This window comes from Rhynchophorus ferrugineus, unplaced genomic scaffold (assembly GCF_030347505.1).
Source record: "Rhynchophorus ferrugineus isolate W39M unplaced genomic scaffold, kcgeb_rfMv2 rfM5, whole genome shotgun sequence".
Lineage (NCBI taxonomy): Eukaryota > Metazoa > Arthropoda > Insecta > Coleoptera > Curculionidae > Rhynchophorus > Rhynchophorus ferrugineus.
This window is the reverse complement of record NW_027472584.1, coordinates 15,826,179-15,846,771: the sequence shown is the minus strand read 5'-3', so window position 1 is coordinate 15,846,771 and position 20,593 is coordinate 15,826,179. Positions and strand designations below refer to the sequence as shown.

Here is a 20,593-nt window from a genome sequence, read left to right as displayed (position 1 = left end):
CATGAAGAGGGCTAGTTAAATCAATATATTAATATGTCATGTCTAATCAAGATATGATATTCTAGAAATTGTTCCTTGATAACATAGCCTGTGTATCAGTTTATAATCGTTCTACCGATCATTTCAATAAGCATCGTATGGCTTTAGAAACATAATCTTTACCAAAACACAGGCGGAATTCTAACAAAACTGTAGGATGATGCATCAATTTGTATTAAGAAAGACAAAATAGTTTTACAATAATATAATTAGCTATATCTATTTAATAATTGTTAAATGTGGAAGTTGAATATAATATAAGCAAACCAAATAATGTTTAAAAACCCCAATTATATAACTGGAATATAGAATTGCAAATATTATTCTGTCTTATAATAATCAGACCTGTTATGTTTGCTTTTCCTAGATCTGCGAGTTGTTTATTTAGTTCAAAAGGGGTCCTTAGCTGTGGGAAAATATCAAATAGGAACAGAATTATACCACAGTAATATTGACAAGCCCACAAATTGTTAACTCGAAGTATACTCTTCGGTAAATACTACCGGATATCAGAAATGTAAAATATCAGAAGGTATCATTTATAAGAACTATTTTAATTGCTCTAAATAATGATTTTAAATATAACATCAAACATATAATCGTATAAAACTTAAAACATATAAATAGAATGTTTGGGTGAATCATTTTAATATCGGTTTTCACAATAATTTTTTATCACATGAATAAAAATAAAAATGTTAATAGTAAAAGTTTTAAGAAAATATGAGAATATGAACCTTAATAAAATAGTTAAAAATTTACAAAATAAAAGAGTTAAAACAGGTATCAGGTTTACATTCTTTAATCTTTTGATTTATCTGATTACTAATTCCATAAAATATTATTTTGTCTACAGCATTTTTGGTTCTGTGCCATACTACTCTAGCTTTTACTCTTCCTTTTATCAATTCCCTAATTTCAAGGAGGTAATTTACCTTATAGTCTGATATCTTTCTTGATGTCGGGGTAGCTTCTTTTGCAGCAGACCGAATTTGTTTAATTAAATTTCGGCTTTACATTTCAAAATCGTCTATACTTTTGTGACTTACGTTTAAACCGATTTGTTCCTGCATTATAAGTCTAAATCTGTTCCAGTTAGTGAATTTGTTAGTAAGATTAGGGTTCTTTGTTCTTTTTTCCACAATTGTTGTGCCTAGTGTTAACAATACTGGAGTGTAATCAGATGACAGTTCGCCCAAGCTGTAGATTTGTATTTGATTTGATGATATGCCTTTAGAAGTGTAAAAGTCTAGTAGGTCTGGCACTTTATTACTGTGGGTGTGCCAGTCAGTGGGTCCACGCTCTGAATGATAGTTACAATTTGTAATATTAATTGCTGCGAGTAATTCGTTTCCTTTTCCAGATGTTGTTAATCGTGAACCCCAAGCCGTGTGTTAGTCCCCTCCAATAATAAACCTTGGGGTTAATTTTAAAAATAAATCTCTATATTGTGTTATTTTATATCTTGGTGAACAGTATATAGCTCCTATATTTATTTCAGTGACGTTCTCTTCAATGCTAACTATCGTAGATTGTAATATTATGTCTTGTTTTGTTTATAATTTGTTTTATAATAACAGCTGTTGTGCCACCTAAAGCACATTTGTTAGGGTATACTGCCCAGTATGCATCATAACCCTGTATATTAATGTTTTTTTTTAAATAATGTGTCTCCGATATGAGAGTATATCTGTGTTACTTGTTTTCTGAAATAGTTCTAGTTCCCGGACTCGCTGACTTAGCCCATTTGTGTTCCATGTTGTGATTCTTAAGAAGGAATTACTCATTTTTGTTTTTCGTTATCTTGTTTGAGAATTTTTCTAATGTTTGTACCCTGTTTGCTAACGGACTGAAATTATATCGCATTTCAGTCGGATATTCACTGAGCAATTTCATCATGTCCACGATGGTTGGCTCATTGGTTCCTGTTTTTTTATTTTAATTTGTTTTTCGCCAGAATACATAAACATTATATAAAATATATAAATATGTTTATCTAATTATCTATTTAAATATATAAATATATTTTAAATATTAAATATATATATATATATGTTATTTTATATAAAACAGAAGTTATATTTTGCAGATTCTGAAAAAGGTTCGCCATCTATTACTACCAACAGAACGAGTATAAACCATGACGTAGATAATGTTCTTTTCGCAACGATTGTTGGCGATATCGCAGAAGTGGTTCTAAGCCAAGTAACTGACCAGCCTGTCATAGGCAATCGAGACTATTTGAACGATACCCTTATCCCGCGGGTTTTTTACTTGAAAACCCGGCAGTGGGACATGATGGAGTCGGAAATATTAGCTGGAATAGATGGTAATAAATTTTTTTCTTTTATATATGTATGGTTTTCACATTTCACATTACCGAAATGTCCTGTTATTTGTTTATATAAAATAATTCGTAATATACGAGATGAAGTACGTAGAGCTTAAATTATATTTTAATATCGTATTTATTATTAAGGTGCAAATGTTGACATTCATATATGTACAAAAATTATTTAACTAACTTAATTTTTAAACGATTCATTAGTATTAAATTTATAAGGACATATTGACGGGAAATAATTTGCTCTATATGAGAGAATTAATTGTTATTTTAACAAAAATCAGCGTTGGAAGTTACCAGTGAGACAGCATAAAGCAACTGACTTTCTTAATAACATTTAAAAAAGGCCGTAATTATCATGGAATTATAGTTATTTGTTAATTTAGGACAGTTTCAAAGTTGTGGATGCCGTAAGACTTCTAGTCCGGACAAATATAAATAAGCACAAGTAATTTAAGTTTAGTTCTCATTCGAATTTTATAAGTATGCTAGGTCTGAGTATTAATTTAAAGTTTTTTTGTTGGCTTAAAAGGTTACGCTAATAATCTGAGTAACAATATTTTACTGGTTCTGGAATAATTCTACGCGAACTAATTCTAACGAACAAAATTCCTTTTGCATTCTAAAAAAACTTATGATAATTAATTCTTAGATAATTTCTAATATCTGACTTGCATTCGAATGTAATTTTGTTGTTTTGTTAGCACTCATTTTTCGGGCAGTTTTTTCTAAATCCAATCACTTCACTTAAAATATTGCACACTATATTTATTGAAATATCTAAAGCTTTTACTAAAGTTAAATTTTTTTAAAGTTTTAAAATTTTATTAAAGTTTATCAAACTCATTCTGTATTTTTAGAACGATTTCTGGTTATAATGTTGTTTTTGGGTGTCCTGTGTTGGGTGTGTGGCTAGTCTTCAATGCTTGTACTACCATCTTTAAAGAAGCCTACTTTAAGATCATTGCTTTGAAGGAGCAGATACATTTAAGACATTTACAATTTCCATGATCATTAAATTCTGCAGTGATACACGTAACAGTAAAAATGCAGTGACATGTCAACTTTAGACTTGGATTATAAGAATGTCTGACAGATCTTAACTTAATTTTTTTTATATTTATTTTAATATCTCCTTTTACCAACTATGGGTTTATCTGGACTGGGCCTAAAGTTTAACGTGAGCTCCGAACCACGGTCCTCAGCATTAAGCCTACCGACTGGCGAGTGACTAACTTTAGAAATCATCCCAGGAGATATCCGATCTTACCCAGCCTGGTTACTGGCGTGACTGGGATCATTTTCCTTATCGGATTTTACAAGCTTTCCTAGAATATCCACAAATATTAAACAATTACAAACATAATTTACGACCATGCCTCAGCCTTACCTTAATTTTGATTATGATCTGATATCAAGTAAAATAACATAAAAATAAAATAATTATATTAATTTTACTCGAATTCTCAAAGTTAAGTGCTAAAATATAATATTTTAATATTCTTTGTTGTGAATTTACGTTAATAAATACAGAATGCTTCTCTTTGGCCATTGACCTTTTGCCATTTATGGGATAGGGCCATTATTCCACCAGTGTAAAAGTTTTAACTTTTTTTTGAGCGAATAACTGAGACAAGTGATTTTCGCAGATTTCTTTTGACGCCGAATTTTAATCTATCACGAGAATTTTGTGTCCTGACTATAGAGTAGAGGTTTTTACCGGGTTCTTAAAGTTATGTGAGGCCTGACGTTGTCACGATGAAAGATAACTCCCTCTAAATTGATCAATTTTGGTCATTTTTTATCGGTTTTGTATTAACTGCAGCATTTTATAATGGAAAATTCCTTTCCATTCCCATCAGATACACGGCATTTTTTATCTGATACGAATTTTAGATTTGTCAGTCGTCTGCGGCCATTCATCTTAGTTTAACTTAAGACAATTTTTTTATGATATTCTCGAATTATTGTCCTTTATCTTAATGTATAAATTAAAAAGTTTCTTTTTATTTTGTGTAATCAAAGTTGACCAGAATCTTCAAATAATAATTGAAAATATTTAGTTTAGGTCTCAAACAATATTTAATATGGATACAATAACAACAATATTGTCATGTAGTAGACACTACAATTTCTCAACTTTCTGGTAGAATTTGTCATGTTATTATACTTAATTTTTTTAAAGCAATCAATGGAGTCTACTTAAATTTTTAGCTGCATATGGAAATGTTCCTTAGATAGATATCAGTAGGAGCAATATGTGTTGAATATGGCAGGGTAATGGAACTTCCTATTATATCAATTATCAAAGAAAAAATTCCGAAGAGAATAAAAACAATATATATATATATATATATATATATATATATATATATATATATATATATATATATCATAGTGATAAATAATGTGACACAATATGATATGACATATAAATAATATGTTACAATTCTAACATAACTTGTATCTTCTTGTTTTGTGGTACAGGAACTGTATTTGCACCCGCAGTTATATAACTTTTATTTTATTTAATTATAATATTGTTATTATTCAACAATTCATTGTGTTTCAATAAAATATTCCCAATTTTATATTTAAAATGAAACAATATCGAATAATTTCCAATATTAGCCGGCAATACTTTGTTCTATATCAATTAAGTGAGAAAATGAACTGTTATTTTAACAAAAATCAATTTCGCAAATGGCCAGTCAGGCTCCATAAAGCAACCGGAGTTATTAAATAAACAATAATGCAGATATTCCCGATATAATTTCAATTCAAATAAACGGATTTTTTTTGATTAATAATTCGAGCGGAATTTATGCGATTGTTGATTATTGATATTAAAAAAAAAGGGAAAATAAAGTTGATTTTTAAAAGTCATGGAAACAAAACTTCACATAAATGGATAAAATTGTTTTTAGGGTAGATGATGTGGCTCGGTGAATGAAGGCAAAACGAAATGAAACAGTGGTGTTTACATTATGTGACCGTTATTTATTCAAGTAATATAAAAATGTGGAAAATACAAAATAGATAAAACGGATGGCAGCGGTGTTACCTGCAGATGAGGCTTGGGCAGTCGAGGGTGGCACGTCTAAACCAAACGATGGTCGAGTACTGATTGAATGAAAATCCCCTTCAATGACATCCCAGATAAACGCCTGGGGGTTGCCAGCTATTCGTTATCGGGTTCTAGTTGGCGCTGCTGGCACCCCGCCCGTGTTCAACATCTAGGATTATATTTCTGGGTATTTTGTAGACCGTTATTTCACTATGTAAAATTCGACATGGCTCAAGGTCGCTACAGTTTATTATTTAAACAGTGCTTAATTTCACTTAATTAAAATACCATTGTAATTCACACTTCAAGAAAAAAAATAACACTAAAGAGTATTTAATAATTTATGATAATCCTATATATAAAATTGTGAGTATTATTAAAGTTTTAATAAATATAAATAATGAAGTGATATTTAATAAATTTGTGTGTAATATTTTTTATCTCTTATAATATCTTTTGATGGGTTGTCATTTAAGAAAAAAAGGAAAAAGATTATATTCTTTATTGGTATTTCCACCCCCTCTGATATTGATTGCTTAGCTGGCATTTTTTGCTTTTGAATGTCTTGTCATCTAGATTGTTTTTCCTATAATATGGCTAGTTTATGTTATTTATTATTTGAAAAGTATGTAAAAGGTATTAAAGCACAAATTAAGTAAATGAGTGAAAGGTGATGACCAAAAATTATAATTTAGATTTATGCATAATTTCGAAATAATTTTTATTTATCAATGCTAATGGCATTTTTAAATCCTTTTGGAGATATAAAAGGGTATAAATGATTGAAAAGTAATTACTTGGTCTAGTCTAGATATAGGGCTCAAAATGAAATCCAAAAGTCTCTAAGAAAAATCAGTTCGTAATACCTGTAAGAAGTTTTGTTCTTTTGGATATACAATAAATGTATTGAAGGCTGCTTTATTGCTGTCATAATTAACAATAAACACCACAACAATTTTAGTGTTAATTTATAACTTATTGTTGGAAAACCTTTACTTAAAGAATTCTAAGTATTTGTTATAGAGTCCTCGTAGATTTCGATTCAATATTCCATTATACTAAAACGGAAAAATGTATTATCTTGCGTATTTTCGCTGATCTTTATAGAGGAAGTTTATTTATTTATATTTTTGTTGTTATGCGCTTGATAAAATCCAATTTAAATCGCCAGGAAAATATCTATATAGATCAACTTCCTCAGATTGACAAAAGGCTATTTTTTGCTTCTACTGACAAGAAAATTGGTTTAGTCCCGTTTATAAACCACTTAAGCTTAACGTCCCTAAACTTGACTAAACTTTCGATTATTATTAAAGATTGCTTTTTACATATTTTTACAATTTATCGAATGATTATATTATAATCATTTAAAATAAAAATAAAATATAAATATTTAAATTTTTAGGTGCTGTTCTTGGCAAAACTGTTCAACATCTCGTCAATATTTTAGAAAGTACAAGACTCTCTCAAATAATAGATATGTATTATTCAGATAGAGGAATTCCGTATCAGTTCGATTTTAAAGTAGGAAAAAGGGAAAAGTCCTTAAAATATCTGATAGACAATTTAAACTTCACCAAAGAGGTAAACAAAATATTTTATTTAGTTATAAGATTTTTTCTTATTAATATTCATATAAAATATTTGTAATGCTCGAATTATTAGAACCCTGAAAGAGTTCACATTCTTTTTCAATAGAATGTGTTACCAGGACGTTATAAGTTATTGTATCAATAGTTTTATATAGTGTTTTAATACAGATATACCGTTTTATATACAGACATGTTTTGCTTACTAAGAAGAACTTCATAATGAAATTTGGTCAGCTCTCATTTAGTTCTTCAAAAATAATTTTCAAGATACATTTTACGTATTGTCATAAAGTTGTGAGGGATAACAAAATAAAACATTAATTTTTAGAAGGTACAGCTAACTATTCAAGGTTCTAGTGGATATATTGTTTGATTTGATATGTTTTAGTTGAAACTTCTTTGGTATAATGCTTCAAGCACTAAGTTATTTGGTCAAGTCGTTGTATAGCCCAAAACATAAAAATTTGGAAGTCTTGAGATTAACTGCCCAGTTAAAGATTGTTAAATCGATTTCAATAATTTTTTGTTTCATAGTTGGAGAACACAGCATCCATTGTTTCTTAATACCTTGTTCTGTTATAACGATAAATCTAATAGCACTATCTTTTATGGAACACAAAACAATCTATATGGTATCTACTATTATACAGGCATATAAATGCCAAAATTGTTTTTTATAATTAGGATACAAAATCTGTAGCTCTGATACTTGATTAACATTAATTTATTTTTACATATCCACCGCCAATACCATATTAGCCTCATTAAAAAAGGTTTAGGTCAAATGAAGATGTAATAGTGAAAAATCTACCAAAATTCCCATAAAAGCCATATAAATGCGGTAGAAGCATTTAACTAATTAAATCTTTGAAGAAGATCATTTTATGAATAAGTTGATATTTGTTCGAAATATATTCAGCTACTGGCATTGATTAACTAGTTTCTCCAATACTTCGTAATCATTACAGATTGAATCTATAGGACAGGAGCTGTAAAACTAAGGCTTTCCTAGTACGGTTTTCCTATATGAGCAAGTACCTGTCACTAGTTTTATTGTCTGTTGGACAGTTCAAGAAGTCTTCAGCGATTGCTTCAATCCATTCCGGAAGCCAATAGTTCAGATATTAATGACCGCGCGAGTCTCAAGATGATGATTGATTATATCACTGGTTTTTGACCAATATGTTATAAGAATTAGTTACTAGTAATGATAATAAATCGATTCAGTATTCGTTAAATAAATAGATAACCACTAGAAAAGTGGCACTAAAGTATATAAATATGTTTTTACAAATTAATCAATTAGAAATAAAATAATACAGACTGCAGTTTTATTGATTTAAATAATGTATTTGTAGGTTGTGGAATATTAAAGATATATTTATATATAATAGATGCTTTGATGTATGTATATTAAGTCATTTTTCTTTTGTTTTTACAGATTTATGGCGCCACAACATTACTGCGAGCCATTAGAGCTGTTTACCCAGTAACACTTGCCGATGATTATGTCAAACAGCTGAGTAGTGCGGTTGGTGAAACCTATTCCACTATGTCAGGTAAATCGGAATGTTAATTTTAATTGAACAGATAATTAACTAGTTTCGTTAAAGCATCGATTTCCAATAGTTACGACCAAATTGAATACGTTAACACAACTGTACAGTTGATGGGTGATTTGGAAGTTATTATTATACTGGATGATACGTTTTCACCATACGAAAATCAGAGATTGTTGTAGTAAGTATTTAAGTTACGAAATATGTAAAAAACACTTTTAATTTGTTTGAAAGTTTTATTTTAAAAGAAACAAAAATTGCGATATATTGATCATTCTAATGATCTCTTCTAATATAAGCGAACACTTTAGAATTATCAGTCGCGCGATGTAACACCTCCCTTATGATGGAGTAAGGTAATACTCGTGGTCGTTGTCTTGACTTGAGCTTTCAGTTGTAATAAATTTTCTTGTGAGTATCGTCTGTATCTTCGTCTGCAAGTTTACTTTAGATAATCTTCGTAATTTTAATGTTCCTACCCAAATTTTTAGGATATTCCAGCTTTGGAGTACTTTCTTCAGCTTTATTATTCACATCATTCAATAACTCACAGTTAGAGCTGTTTCGAAGGACTTGCATTAATGGTAACCTTATACTAGAAATCCACGGATTAGGGATATTTTACATATTTTCTATGTTTTCAAATTTAAATAGTTCATAGTTAGGAGTATTTGAGAAATTGCAGTTATCCCTCTTTAAACTGATATCCAGTGAACTATGTTGAGAGATGGTTTGAATAATTGTGGAATAAGCACTGTTAGCTTATTTTGAACTATTTTATATTAAATGAAAAAGAAATGATACATTGTTGAAACGACGGCACATATATATTAATCGTTTGAAAATTGTATATAGATATATCGCGACTATTTTAAGTAATATATTTAATATTTATTATTTAAATGTAAGCTATGTAATGAGTTTTCACTGAAAATGAGTCACTGGGTGCATTCATATTTGCTATTTCATTCACTTGAGTTTTGAGTACTTTGATGTTTCATCAACTAGCCGTCTGTTGAATATAGTCCTCTCTGCTTATCTGGACCAGGATTGTGATTTTGAGAGAAAATTTCATCGGTTTACCATTCAGGTTTCTGAAAAGTGATTTTTTTCTGAAGAACATTTTTCCGTTTGGTTTTTTCATGCTCTCAAATCTAAACTCATTACTTTGAGAAATAAGTTTCGCGTCGACTGAGATCATAGAGTTATACATAAAGCTGTTTATTCACTGAGCCTTCGGTGCTTTTGGAGAGGACTCCAACTTTGTATAATTCCTGATAATGCATTTACAAAATTTAGTTTAGTGTAGATTTTTGGATTTTGGATTTTCGAAAACGACGTTTGATGATAAGCGATTTCTTTTAGCCCAAATTGAACTATATTAACCTTGACAACATAATTGGCATTCAGAATAATAAAAATTATTTTGGGGTATTATTATCCTTCGCAGCGATGACATGAATTGACCACTAAAATAGTGCGATTTAAGCCTTCTAGCCAACTGTTTTGTGGGGTTTTCTGAATTTCCAGGTGTCTGTTAATAAATAGGTATGTAAATGGTCCTGTAATGTTGATCTAAATTGCGAGGGTCCAATTATGGCATAGGCAATTATTCGGTCGTTATTTTCCGCTATCTTTTTTATTGTAGGACTACTTTATGATTTCTTTTTGGATGGCTATCTATACTATACTATTCTTATCTAGAACGCAATAGTTATCGATATATGTGACTATCTTCTGTGACTGTATATATATATATATATATATATATATATATATATATATATATATTTCACTTTTCAGTTCTTTATAGAATATATTTACTTACAGTTTTTTTAATTTAAATGGCATATGAGACATATGTTAATTAATATTTTTCTTAAGTACATATCTAAGGTTTTAGACTCAAAGCAAATTAGTGCTTGATGGGAGTTTTCATAAGTGTAGAACTCGGCTCTTTTTTATATATCGGCGAGTTATACTAGTTCAAAGGATTTTTGTGTATTGAACTTACCAGTAAATTCACTGTTGTCGAGTAGTCGTAGCACTTCGACATTTTTATGTTCATGCAAGCTCATTTAATATTTTTAGCGTGTGGTAGAATGTTGTATAATGGCAGTGTTAACAATACTCCAAGGAATTTTGCTTTGATAAGTTTAGATCATATTGATATTGGATTTCTTTCTGCAGCCTCATATTGGCACACCACAGATCCACATACAATTTTGTTTATATTTGCTAAAAAAACACTACATTTTTTTGAGCCTCATACAAAGTTCTGATTGATTTTTCTTAACATATTCTTTCGACTTGAGGCATCCAGAGTTATGCCCAAGTATATATTTATAACGATCTTCTCTCTACATGAACTCTCTTGGTAAGAAGCTTATTTTATTTTACTAAAGCGTTGATGATTTATTTTGACATAAACGTAGCTTTATATTATTTGTACAATCACGAAAAAAAGAAAACAAGACCTTTTCAATGGAAAAAATGTTCATATGATATGAAATATTTAATCATCAATTTATATATATATTTTTATCCGATTATAAGGATTGTTGGATTTTCTTACAACTGACCGCAGGATTTATATCTGTTATATTTTTCATCCTTTTATATCAAGAAGCGAAAAGAGAAATCAATTTAACATCATTCTCATACTGGTGCTTGTTTTTATCGGCTCTGCACTTTTTTCAGGTCATATATTTTTGGCCTATTATGCTTCATATAAAGTTAAATAATACACAGACTGACGTATTTGTCATTTTTCAGTTTAAGAATAGCAGTAAATATGACCAGGTAGTAGTAAAAAAGAATATAAGATTTTTCCTAATAGGTGGATTTAAAATCCCATATCTCTAGTAACACTTATAATGCATTTGAGAGGCAACAGAATTTCTTTAGTCATTTCGTTTTTGTTGCTTTTGATTGAAATCTTGATTATATAGACGCCAGGTTGCGTTCACTGCATTTACTTCGTTTTTCTGAACACTCTATTCTGAAATGTTTAGACTTTTCTTAGGTTATTGTCTTGGGTTTAACCCTAAAGTTGTCAATCATATAGCCATATTGTTTTTAATATTTGGCGATAAGTCATATTTTTTATATACGGACATTTTGGAATTTCTTTCAAGAAGCCAATATCCTGAATATTTTATTTTTAATTCAGCTAATTTATTTTTTTTTCATTTCATACTAGCTTGACATTAAATTAAAGTATTAAATTAAATTATATAAATCATAATGGCGTTTAAGCTCAAAACTAGTGGGTTGTTTACTCCTTTGTTGGTAAAGTTAATAGCAACAGATCAGGGCTCGTTTATTTTTATTTGAAATTGTTTGGCTCTATCTATTATTTTAATTCTTGTTGCCTGAAATCTTTTTATGTATGCTTTTTCATTATAAACTACTGATAGTCGAGTTTTCGGTTCACTACATCTATCTTTTTTAATTCAGAATATTTTGTTTTGACATTTGTTTGGTTCTAAATTTTTGGAGACATAGGATGTTTGGACATATTTGGCTTAGTTTATGTGGCAGAACTTCATGGTAAATCTTATCGTAGACTTGTGCTACATTTTGAAAAACGGCAAAACAATTGTTTTTTCTTAAAAAAAACAATTGTATCTGTTATTCTATGAACCTGATCGATTGTCGGGTGTTTTTGTCTGAATCCAAACTGATAATTGAGGATTAGGGTATTGTTAAGTGTTTGGTGCGATTGGAAAGGAACGGTACACGTGAGGTGCTTAAACCTAGTTCAACCATGATTCTTCACTATCAAAAACTAATACGACTGTATTAGGCGACTAAATATAAACGATCCGAATTCAACCAATCATTTATTTGTTTTCCATGGTAACGCTAGACCACACAAAATATGTAAAAAATAAAGATATTGGCCTGGAAGTTTTAATCTAAAACTATCTTAGTGGTGTAAAGCAGGCTTCAAAAGGGGATTATGCAAATCACTTGGTTCAGTTTTTAACTCAGCTAACTTTTTTAATTTAGTTGGCTTTGTTCGTATGTATATTAATTATTTGTTATTATTATTATTTGTTATTATTATTATTTGCTATTTTTATTGCTATAAAGTGCTATTATTTTGTTGAATGTCATAAAATAGTTTGGGTTGCTCTTTGTCGAAGATATGTTGACTTAATACATATCAATAAAATGGAATGGATTGGAATTGATGTGTTTAAGCCAATAAGTATTACTCTATAAATAGATATACGACGATGATGTACTAATCTGCATGTTATCATATCTTAACACTTATTTCGATCGATACTACATGGTTTATTCATGTTCAATGAAACTACAAGAAAACGGGTTAGTTAACTGCAAAGAAAAACTTTACTTTAGTTAAGTTACTATAATTTAGTTCGCCATTTAATCAAGAAAAAATAACAATTAGTTCTAACTTTAATAATATGAACATTATCTCATAAGCGAGTGCAATTTTTTTTATAGAAAATCATTTTAAAATTATTTTATCTCTGTTATGTTTCTACTATCAATGGGCTAGGTGATTTCAAAAGTAATATTCTTTATGATTCTCAGTGAATTTGCTAGGATGTCCTATTTAACATTGATTTTTCTGGATTAGCATTGAATATATATTCCTTCCTTAAATGTTATCCCTGAACCATTCAAATGTTATTTGTACATTCTTTATTTGTGGGTTGCTTCATTTCTATGGAATAATAAATGCTATTGCATTAGCATATGAATAGTGCAGTTAATATTGCACTTATATATCACTATTATACCATTCACATAATTCGAAGATTAAAAGTAATATTATGGTAAGCAAACGATTTCTATAACGATATGCAAATTTTTCAGTCATAATATTGCTTAATTTGCGCAAAACCTGATAACTACTTAACTGGTACTAAAACTTATGCATTAAAATTCTTTATAAATTATAAAATTCTTTATATTAAATATTATAAGAAACATTGGTACCTTCACATTCAAGTTCTTTATAAACGCTGAAGTTAAAGTTGCGATTGATGAAGCTATTTGTGAAATCACTTTCCAAGATAGAGATTGCTTCAAATACATATTCTCAAATATTCTATGACTCTCAGAAGCAAATGTGTTTTCGTCCGATCAGAGATTAGTTGACTTATGATTGACCCAAGTGACTGTTGATTACGATCATAATGGATCCTCAAAAAGAAGGCTAGAATACTTTTAAGGAGGTCATAGAGGTTAATTTTTAGGCATTATGAAGACCCTAACTATAAAAAATTGTTAAAAGTGTGCTAAAAGGATTTCAAGATTTAGATTGCCTAATGTGTCTAAAAGTATATTTTCTTCATTCCTACTTCAAGTGCTTTTCTGTATAATTTGGGAGATGGGAGTGAAGAGCAAGGTGAACAATTTCACCAGGTCATTAAAGAGATGGGAAAAATACCCAGGAAAATGGAACGTCTCAATGATATCAGCACTGTTGAATGCCTCAGAGAGACCTTTCAGATTCTCTTCACAAGTGAAAATATATTAAGAACAACCGCTCTGGGACAGGAAAGGGCTTTAGTGTATCCTGGTCGTATATTAGGTAAAGAAATATGTGTCTTGAAAGGTTTGGAAATAATATTTTTGAAGTCTATACTCTTTAATTTTAATGTGATCACTCGTATAACATAATAACCAAAATTGTCAAGAACCGTGTCGTCCTATGACAAAAAAGAAGTAATTTTTCGATTCAAAACACCCAAAACCATAAGACAAAACCTAAACAGCTCTTAGATATTTTTTGTAGTCGTGTGTTATCAAACATTTTGTTATTGAACATTAGTGTTATCAATTGGTTTTTCAAACATATTGGTAAATTCTAGAATTCCTTAATATGTATTAGGGCAATAAATTAATAATTTAAGGGACTTTTTAATTCTAATTTTATTGGAAGTAATTATGTACCATATTATATTTATTGTCTATTATTTATTTCTGACTATTACCTTTCTTAAAAAATATTTTTTAAATTTTGAACTGACCATATCGCATCTTACATAATACAATAATATCTTTTTATTTATAGAGAAAAAATGCATATTTCCCCCATTTAATTTTTCATTTAATAACATTTTAGTCTTGATTAAAATAGTTTTCTATATGCACTTGCTCTGAGTGAACTGAGTGAACTATTAGAGTTACATTAGAAGATTATACGTTTGTTGTTTATACTTTGATCTTTTCTTCATTTATCGTGAGTAATACTTGATCCGTCTCTATACGAAGTGTTCACGTTGACAAAAACTTTGAAAAATGAGTGAATAAGTTTCGTTGTTTTTGATAAATAGTACACATATTACCAGTTCTTTCTAATAGTATTGCACTGGCTATCCCAAGATATGTACCATATGTTCCTTGGCTGGTGGGTAGGGTGCGATACCATTTTTTTGATAACATCTTTATTAGATATGCTTAGTACAATTTTAATTATAAATTAATTTATTACTACATTTTATTTGTACTTGGATTAATTCACAAGTAAGACGAGTATAAGATAAATTCATCAATATGTATTCCTCAATTATAAAATTATAATAACTTAAGCTATAGTTTAGACTAAAGCTACACACTATATATATGTTGCTAAGCTGATATCCTGTTCGTTGTCTAGTAATATTCTTTCGTGTTTCAAGGCGAAATCTTGGATAACTTCACAAATACATTTGATTTCCAGGATATCGTGCAGTTCTTTGTTGGTTACGTAGCGATAGGCATTGTTAATAAATAATTAAGAATTTTGTTTTGACAGCGTTGGATGACTAGTTGATTTGAATTTTTAGTGTAGCCCCATATTTGCACCCTGTAGGTGCAAATTGGCTTTATGATTGTCTGATAAATCAATCTCTTTGATTTTAGATCAAGTTGAGAGTGTCTTCCGAATAACCAGTATTATAACAGCTTATTTTGATTCTAACGTGTTTTGCTTTTTGTCTAACATGATATTTCCAATTTAATCTACCGTCAAGATGGATGCCGAGGTATTTAGCTGATTCTGCTTGAGGAATCGGGCATTGAGTGATACCATTTGATTGTCGATTTCACTTCCTCAGTCAGTTCTGACTTGGGATGGTCCTTGGCACACTTTCATGTGGTTTCGATAAATAATTATAATATATATTATTATAATGTTTGGTAATATGGACGTGAAGTAGAAGCGAACTTGATATAGATTTTCGATGATTTTGCGACTTAATTTCAATGTCATTCACAGTTCATTTATGATCAACATTGACTTTTCATAATGATTTAGTTCTATTTGAGCTTTAATTTCACATATTATAGATTAATACAAATATATTAAATGAACATTTCTAACATATGAAATTAAAAAGAAAGCTAAAATTGGTAATTGACTATTCTTATGATTTGAGGTAAAACTAATAATTGAAGGTAAACACTAATAGTTTTAATTTTTCTTGAATACATATACAGAAGTTTTCATATCGAGATAATAAGCATGAGTCACCTATTATATATCCCTCAAAATAAATTCACAGACATAGAAGTAAAAAAACATAACCGAAAAATGATGAATAAAACATTTTTTGATGAACGTCTATCTGGATTTCATGTTTTAATATTAACGGTTCAATGAGTAATTATATCCGCTTATGTTAAGAAGATATTCATTGGCAAATATTTAAAAAACATAATTGAATTAGTCGAACACAAATTAATTTGAATTATTAAGCCGCAAGTAAAATCAGAAAATAACCGAAACAAACGGTCTCGCATATATTTTGGTTTACATAATTAAATAAATTGTAACTGTTTTGCAAGAAAACCTTGGAGTTTGTCGCCGAACGATGAATATTTAGTACATTGCGTTTTAGCTTTCGGACGGCATTTAAAGCGAATAAGAATGGTAATACACTTTGAAGGAAATTCAAAATAATTTCAACGGAATGTCGTAGAATGATTTCGGAATTAATTGATCTCTAATGCCTTTCAAAATACATAACTAGGTTATATATAGAATAATTGGTAACAAAAATATTTAATATAGCTATATTTCAGAACTCGGTGAAAGATCATTAATGTCCTAAAACGCCTTCAATTATATATAACCAGTTAAGTGTTATTTTTAAGGGGCTATACTATTTCGGCCCCCTGAAAAATAATATTTTTAAAACTTTTTCTTGAAAACGGCTTCTAGATTTATATTAAAGTGAGGTTTTAATATGTATATATCTTCAAGTATACACAATTTTTTACACCATCTATATTAAGGAAAACTTTTAATTGATATTACCTGTACGTCAACGGCTTGATGTTCTGTTTACATACATTTGGCCAAATAGATCACTGTTAGCATGGAACAAAACAATAATTGTTCTTATAATGAAAAAGGAATTTAGTAAATATTGTTAAACTATATCAGCTGTCGGGAAGTTGTTTATGAAGATCATACAAATGAGACATCAAAGTGCTCGCGAATAGAAGTTCCAAGAACAGCAGCAAGTATATAGGCGGAGTAGCAGTTGTATTGATAAGATTTTCGAACTCCGTCAGTTTATTGAGGGAGCATATTGGATGTGGAAAGTGTGCGATTTGTATTTTTTATTGATTTTCTCTCTACTTATACACAAGCTCTTATTTGGATGAGTTTTGAAGCTCAAGATGTTCTCCCAAAAATTATTAAACATTTTTAAGCATTCTACGATGGACTTATTGCTGTGTACGAATTAGAAATGATTTGTTATAGTGGATGCAATTAAGCGAAAAGATTCATGGCGTTTAATTTGATGCTACACACTCTTTGACTGGTCAGATGTTTGCTGATAATAGCTCTATATTAGCTGATAGAGACATTGAGCATTCTCCACGGTATAGTTCCAATTGCTGAACCATATTGATTGAAAATATATAAAAAAGAGATCAAATTATTGAAAATCGATAGATCGCTATTGTAAATATCAATTGTATGAAATAAGATACTTGGTATTAGTAAAACAACAGAAGAAAGTGGCATCTGCTACTGAAGCACTAAGCTGAAGCCAAGCTGCAGAAGATTTTGCTTTTCTAAGATGGTGTCTATTGAAGAGAGGTAATATTACATCAAGATTAAAATATAGTTGTTTCGGCTTGGATACTATTTGTAAGGTTCAGGTCTTTTAAATTCCACAGTGTACATACAATCCGAAACAAATGTTTGATGCATATTCGGTGAACGAATTCTTTACAAGGCGAAGTCTACCTTTGGGATAGAAGATAAGATGAAATCTGTACCAAATAGAAAAGTTGTGGATACATTGCTACCTGGCCAACACGGTGAGAGTTGGTTTCATTTCATATACGACATTTGTTCACAAATTCATCTCGTGTCTAAGATAATTTGGGCTCTAACGAATACTCATTTACATAATAAATCATTAGAACAACAACCGTAATAGTAAAAAAATGAGTTAAACAGGCGCCAACAAACCAAAATGGTTGTATCAACTCCATTACTCTTATTGAAAATATTATATAATACCATACTTAACTTTTGAGTTATTCTGATAAATTACTCAATCGTTTGTCATTAACATTCATAATATTTGAAACGATCAATTATGTTAAGAAACCTTGAAGGAAATTTAAAGCATTTTAAATAGTAAGATATAGAATAATTTCAATGGAATTATTTTTAGTTGATAATTACTACAAGTTATGAACTGCTTAGTCTTAGATGATAATATTGACTGAAAAAAACATTTAATACCGTACAGTTTGTGAAACGAATTAAAAAAAAATAAATAACAACTCCTAAATTTACTAGGACTAAATATAGATCCAATTAAATGTTAATAATATTTTGTAAAACAACCACGGACATATCAGATTCGAAATACCTCTTTTGTTGCATACATATATTTAGTTTAATTAGACCAATTTTATTAACTCATATTTAAAATTTGATTGTTGCTTCTTTATAGCTTATCCTTAATTTTTCGATTTTTATTTAAGTTACCCTTAGGCGTTAGGGCGTGAACAATGATGTGAAGAACTTTGATTTATGTATTTATTTATCAATGAGCCATCAGCCTCTTGGGCTATTTTCGATCTATTCCCAATTTTACAACATAGCATAGGGTGGGGCAAAAGGCCCGCTACTATTTTGATTGCGCGTCGTTTTGGTTATGTGAAGTATAGCTCAGTTTCGCTCTAACCATTGTATAGCACAGAAGTTTAAATTTTATTATGGATAAATATACGTCGTAGAGAACGAGCAGAAATAGTAACAATAATTATTGAAAATAATTCTTTCATTATTGCCACTCATCGGAAATTGTCTCAATGGTAGCGGGACTTTTGCCACACCCTATATAAAATTCAATTTAAATTTAAATGAGCAAGTGTATCAAATACAAAATATATAATATATAGCATATATAGGGGAAGGAAAGTCTGAATGAAAAGCTTGGGATGGACAGATCAATATTTGTTAAGAGTAGGGGAAAACGAATAGTTTTTCTATATTTGTTCCAATACGTTATATTTGTGTTATGTGTTGTGATATGTAATGTTAATGTAGTTGTTACTTGTAACGAATAGAACAGTATCATCAGCAAAAGCGGCCACTTATTTAGGTATATCATTAGTATAAAACAAACCAATATTGGTTCAAGTACAGCCCTTATGGTACAGCCGCATATGTTTTAAATCTGAATATTCGTTGCCATAATTTATTCTAAATGAATGATGTTATCATTAGAAATGTAGGAGCCGGCTTGGTGGCGCAATGGTAAAGGCGATGGGACAGTACTCCTACTATTACGATAGCTGCGGGTTCGAATCCTGCTGGGGCATGGTCGTAAATTTATATTTGTGATTGTTTAAAATTTGTAAATGTTCTAGGCAAGAGTGTAAAAACCCACAAGGAAAATGATCCCAGTCACGCCAGTAACTAGGGTGGGTAAGACCGGATGTCTTCTGGGATGATTTCTAAAGTGGGTCACTCGCCAATCGGTAGGCTAAATAAATATTTATTTATATATATATATATATATATATATATATATATATATATATATATATGTAGGATTTGAAACTCTGGCTCACTTCGTTAGGTAAATGTTTAGAATGTGGCATTTTATGATTGGTTAGTTCAAATGGTTAAAACTTCAACTATTTTAAAATACATGAAACAGGTTGTTGAAATAGAGTCTGTCCATTAATATTGCTGTTTTTAGTTTATTATTTAGTTTATTACTCATTTTCATTGTTCTTTACAAAAGTTATAAAAACAGTGAAAAAACTAACTTGATTCTTGTTCTAAAGGAAATTATGTTGATATTGAGCATACATATTGTCTAGAACTGGATAAACTGGGAATTGTATAGGAAAAAAAATCGAAAAATATTAAAATATTTCAAATGGAGGATACAACAAAAACAATCATGAATTATTCAGTGGCTTATTAGTATAATTTTGTTAAATAAGTTCTTTTTAAAATTATCAGCAAATATAGTATTAAGAAAATTTCCTATTGAGATCATTTCTATCAGAATCATTGCAAATGTTGAAGGAATAAATGAGTCATCATCGATATGTTCGCCTACATAGTACTACTTTAGCTACGAAAGTTGCATACTCAACGATGAATGAAAAAAAATCACGTATGAAAGTATAGTTAATCATTAAAATTTTCAGAAACTCTTAGGATTTTTTATTCACATGAAATTTATCGGTCATTGTACTAGGAAATACGTTGAACGATTCAAAAATGACAATAAAAATAGAATTATTCCTAGAAAACATGGTTGCCAATGAGTTTACGTGCAATTAAATGTACGTGTTTCAAATAATAATTATTATATCATTTTTAATATTTTTTAAAATTATTATTATTATGAATGGATAGCTAGTAAATATGGTAATGTTAACATACTGATAAAAATGTTATTATTTATTAAGGACTCATCCGTCTCTTGAGCAATTTTTTTATGGGTTAATCTGCAGTGGCCAATTAGAAGAC

General features: G+C 29.6%; 1 protein-coding gene across 2 annotated transcripts in view; it reads left to right on the top strand.

Moving 5' to 3' along the window:
* The window catches only part of LOC143197278 (uncharacterized), a 63,684-nt gene that overhangs the window by 21,824 nt on the left and 21,267 nt on the right, over positions 1–20,593 (top strand). For both annotated transcript variants that reach the window (XM_076405590.1, XM_076405589.1), the window contains 4 exons: positions 2,129–2,368; positions 6,856–7,034; positions 8,484–8,601; positions 8,656–8,782. In XM_076405590.1, coding sequence (XP_076261705.1) covers positions 2,129–2,368; positions 6,856–7,034; positions 8,484–8,601; positions 8,656–8,782 — 664 coding nt within the window. The remainder of the gene's footprint in view (positions 1–2,128; positions 2,369–6,855; positions 7,035–8,483; positions 8,602–8,655; positions 8,783–20,593) is intronic.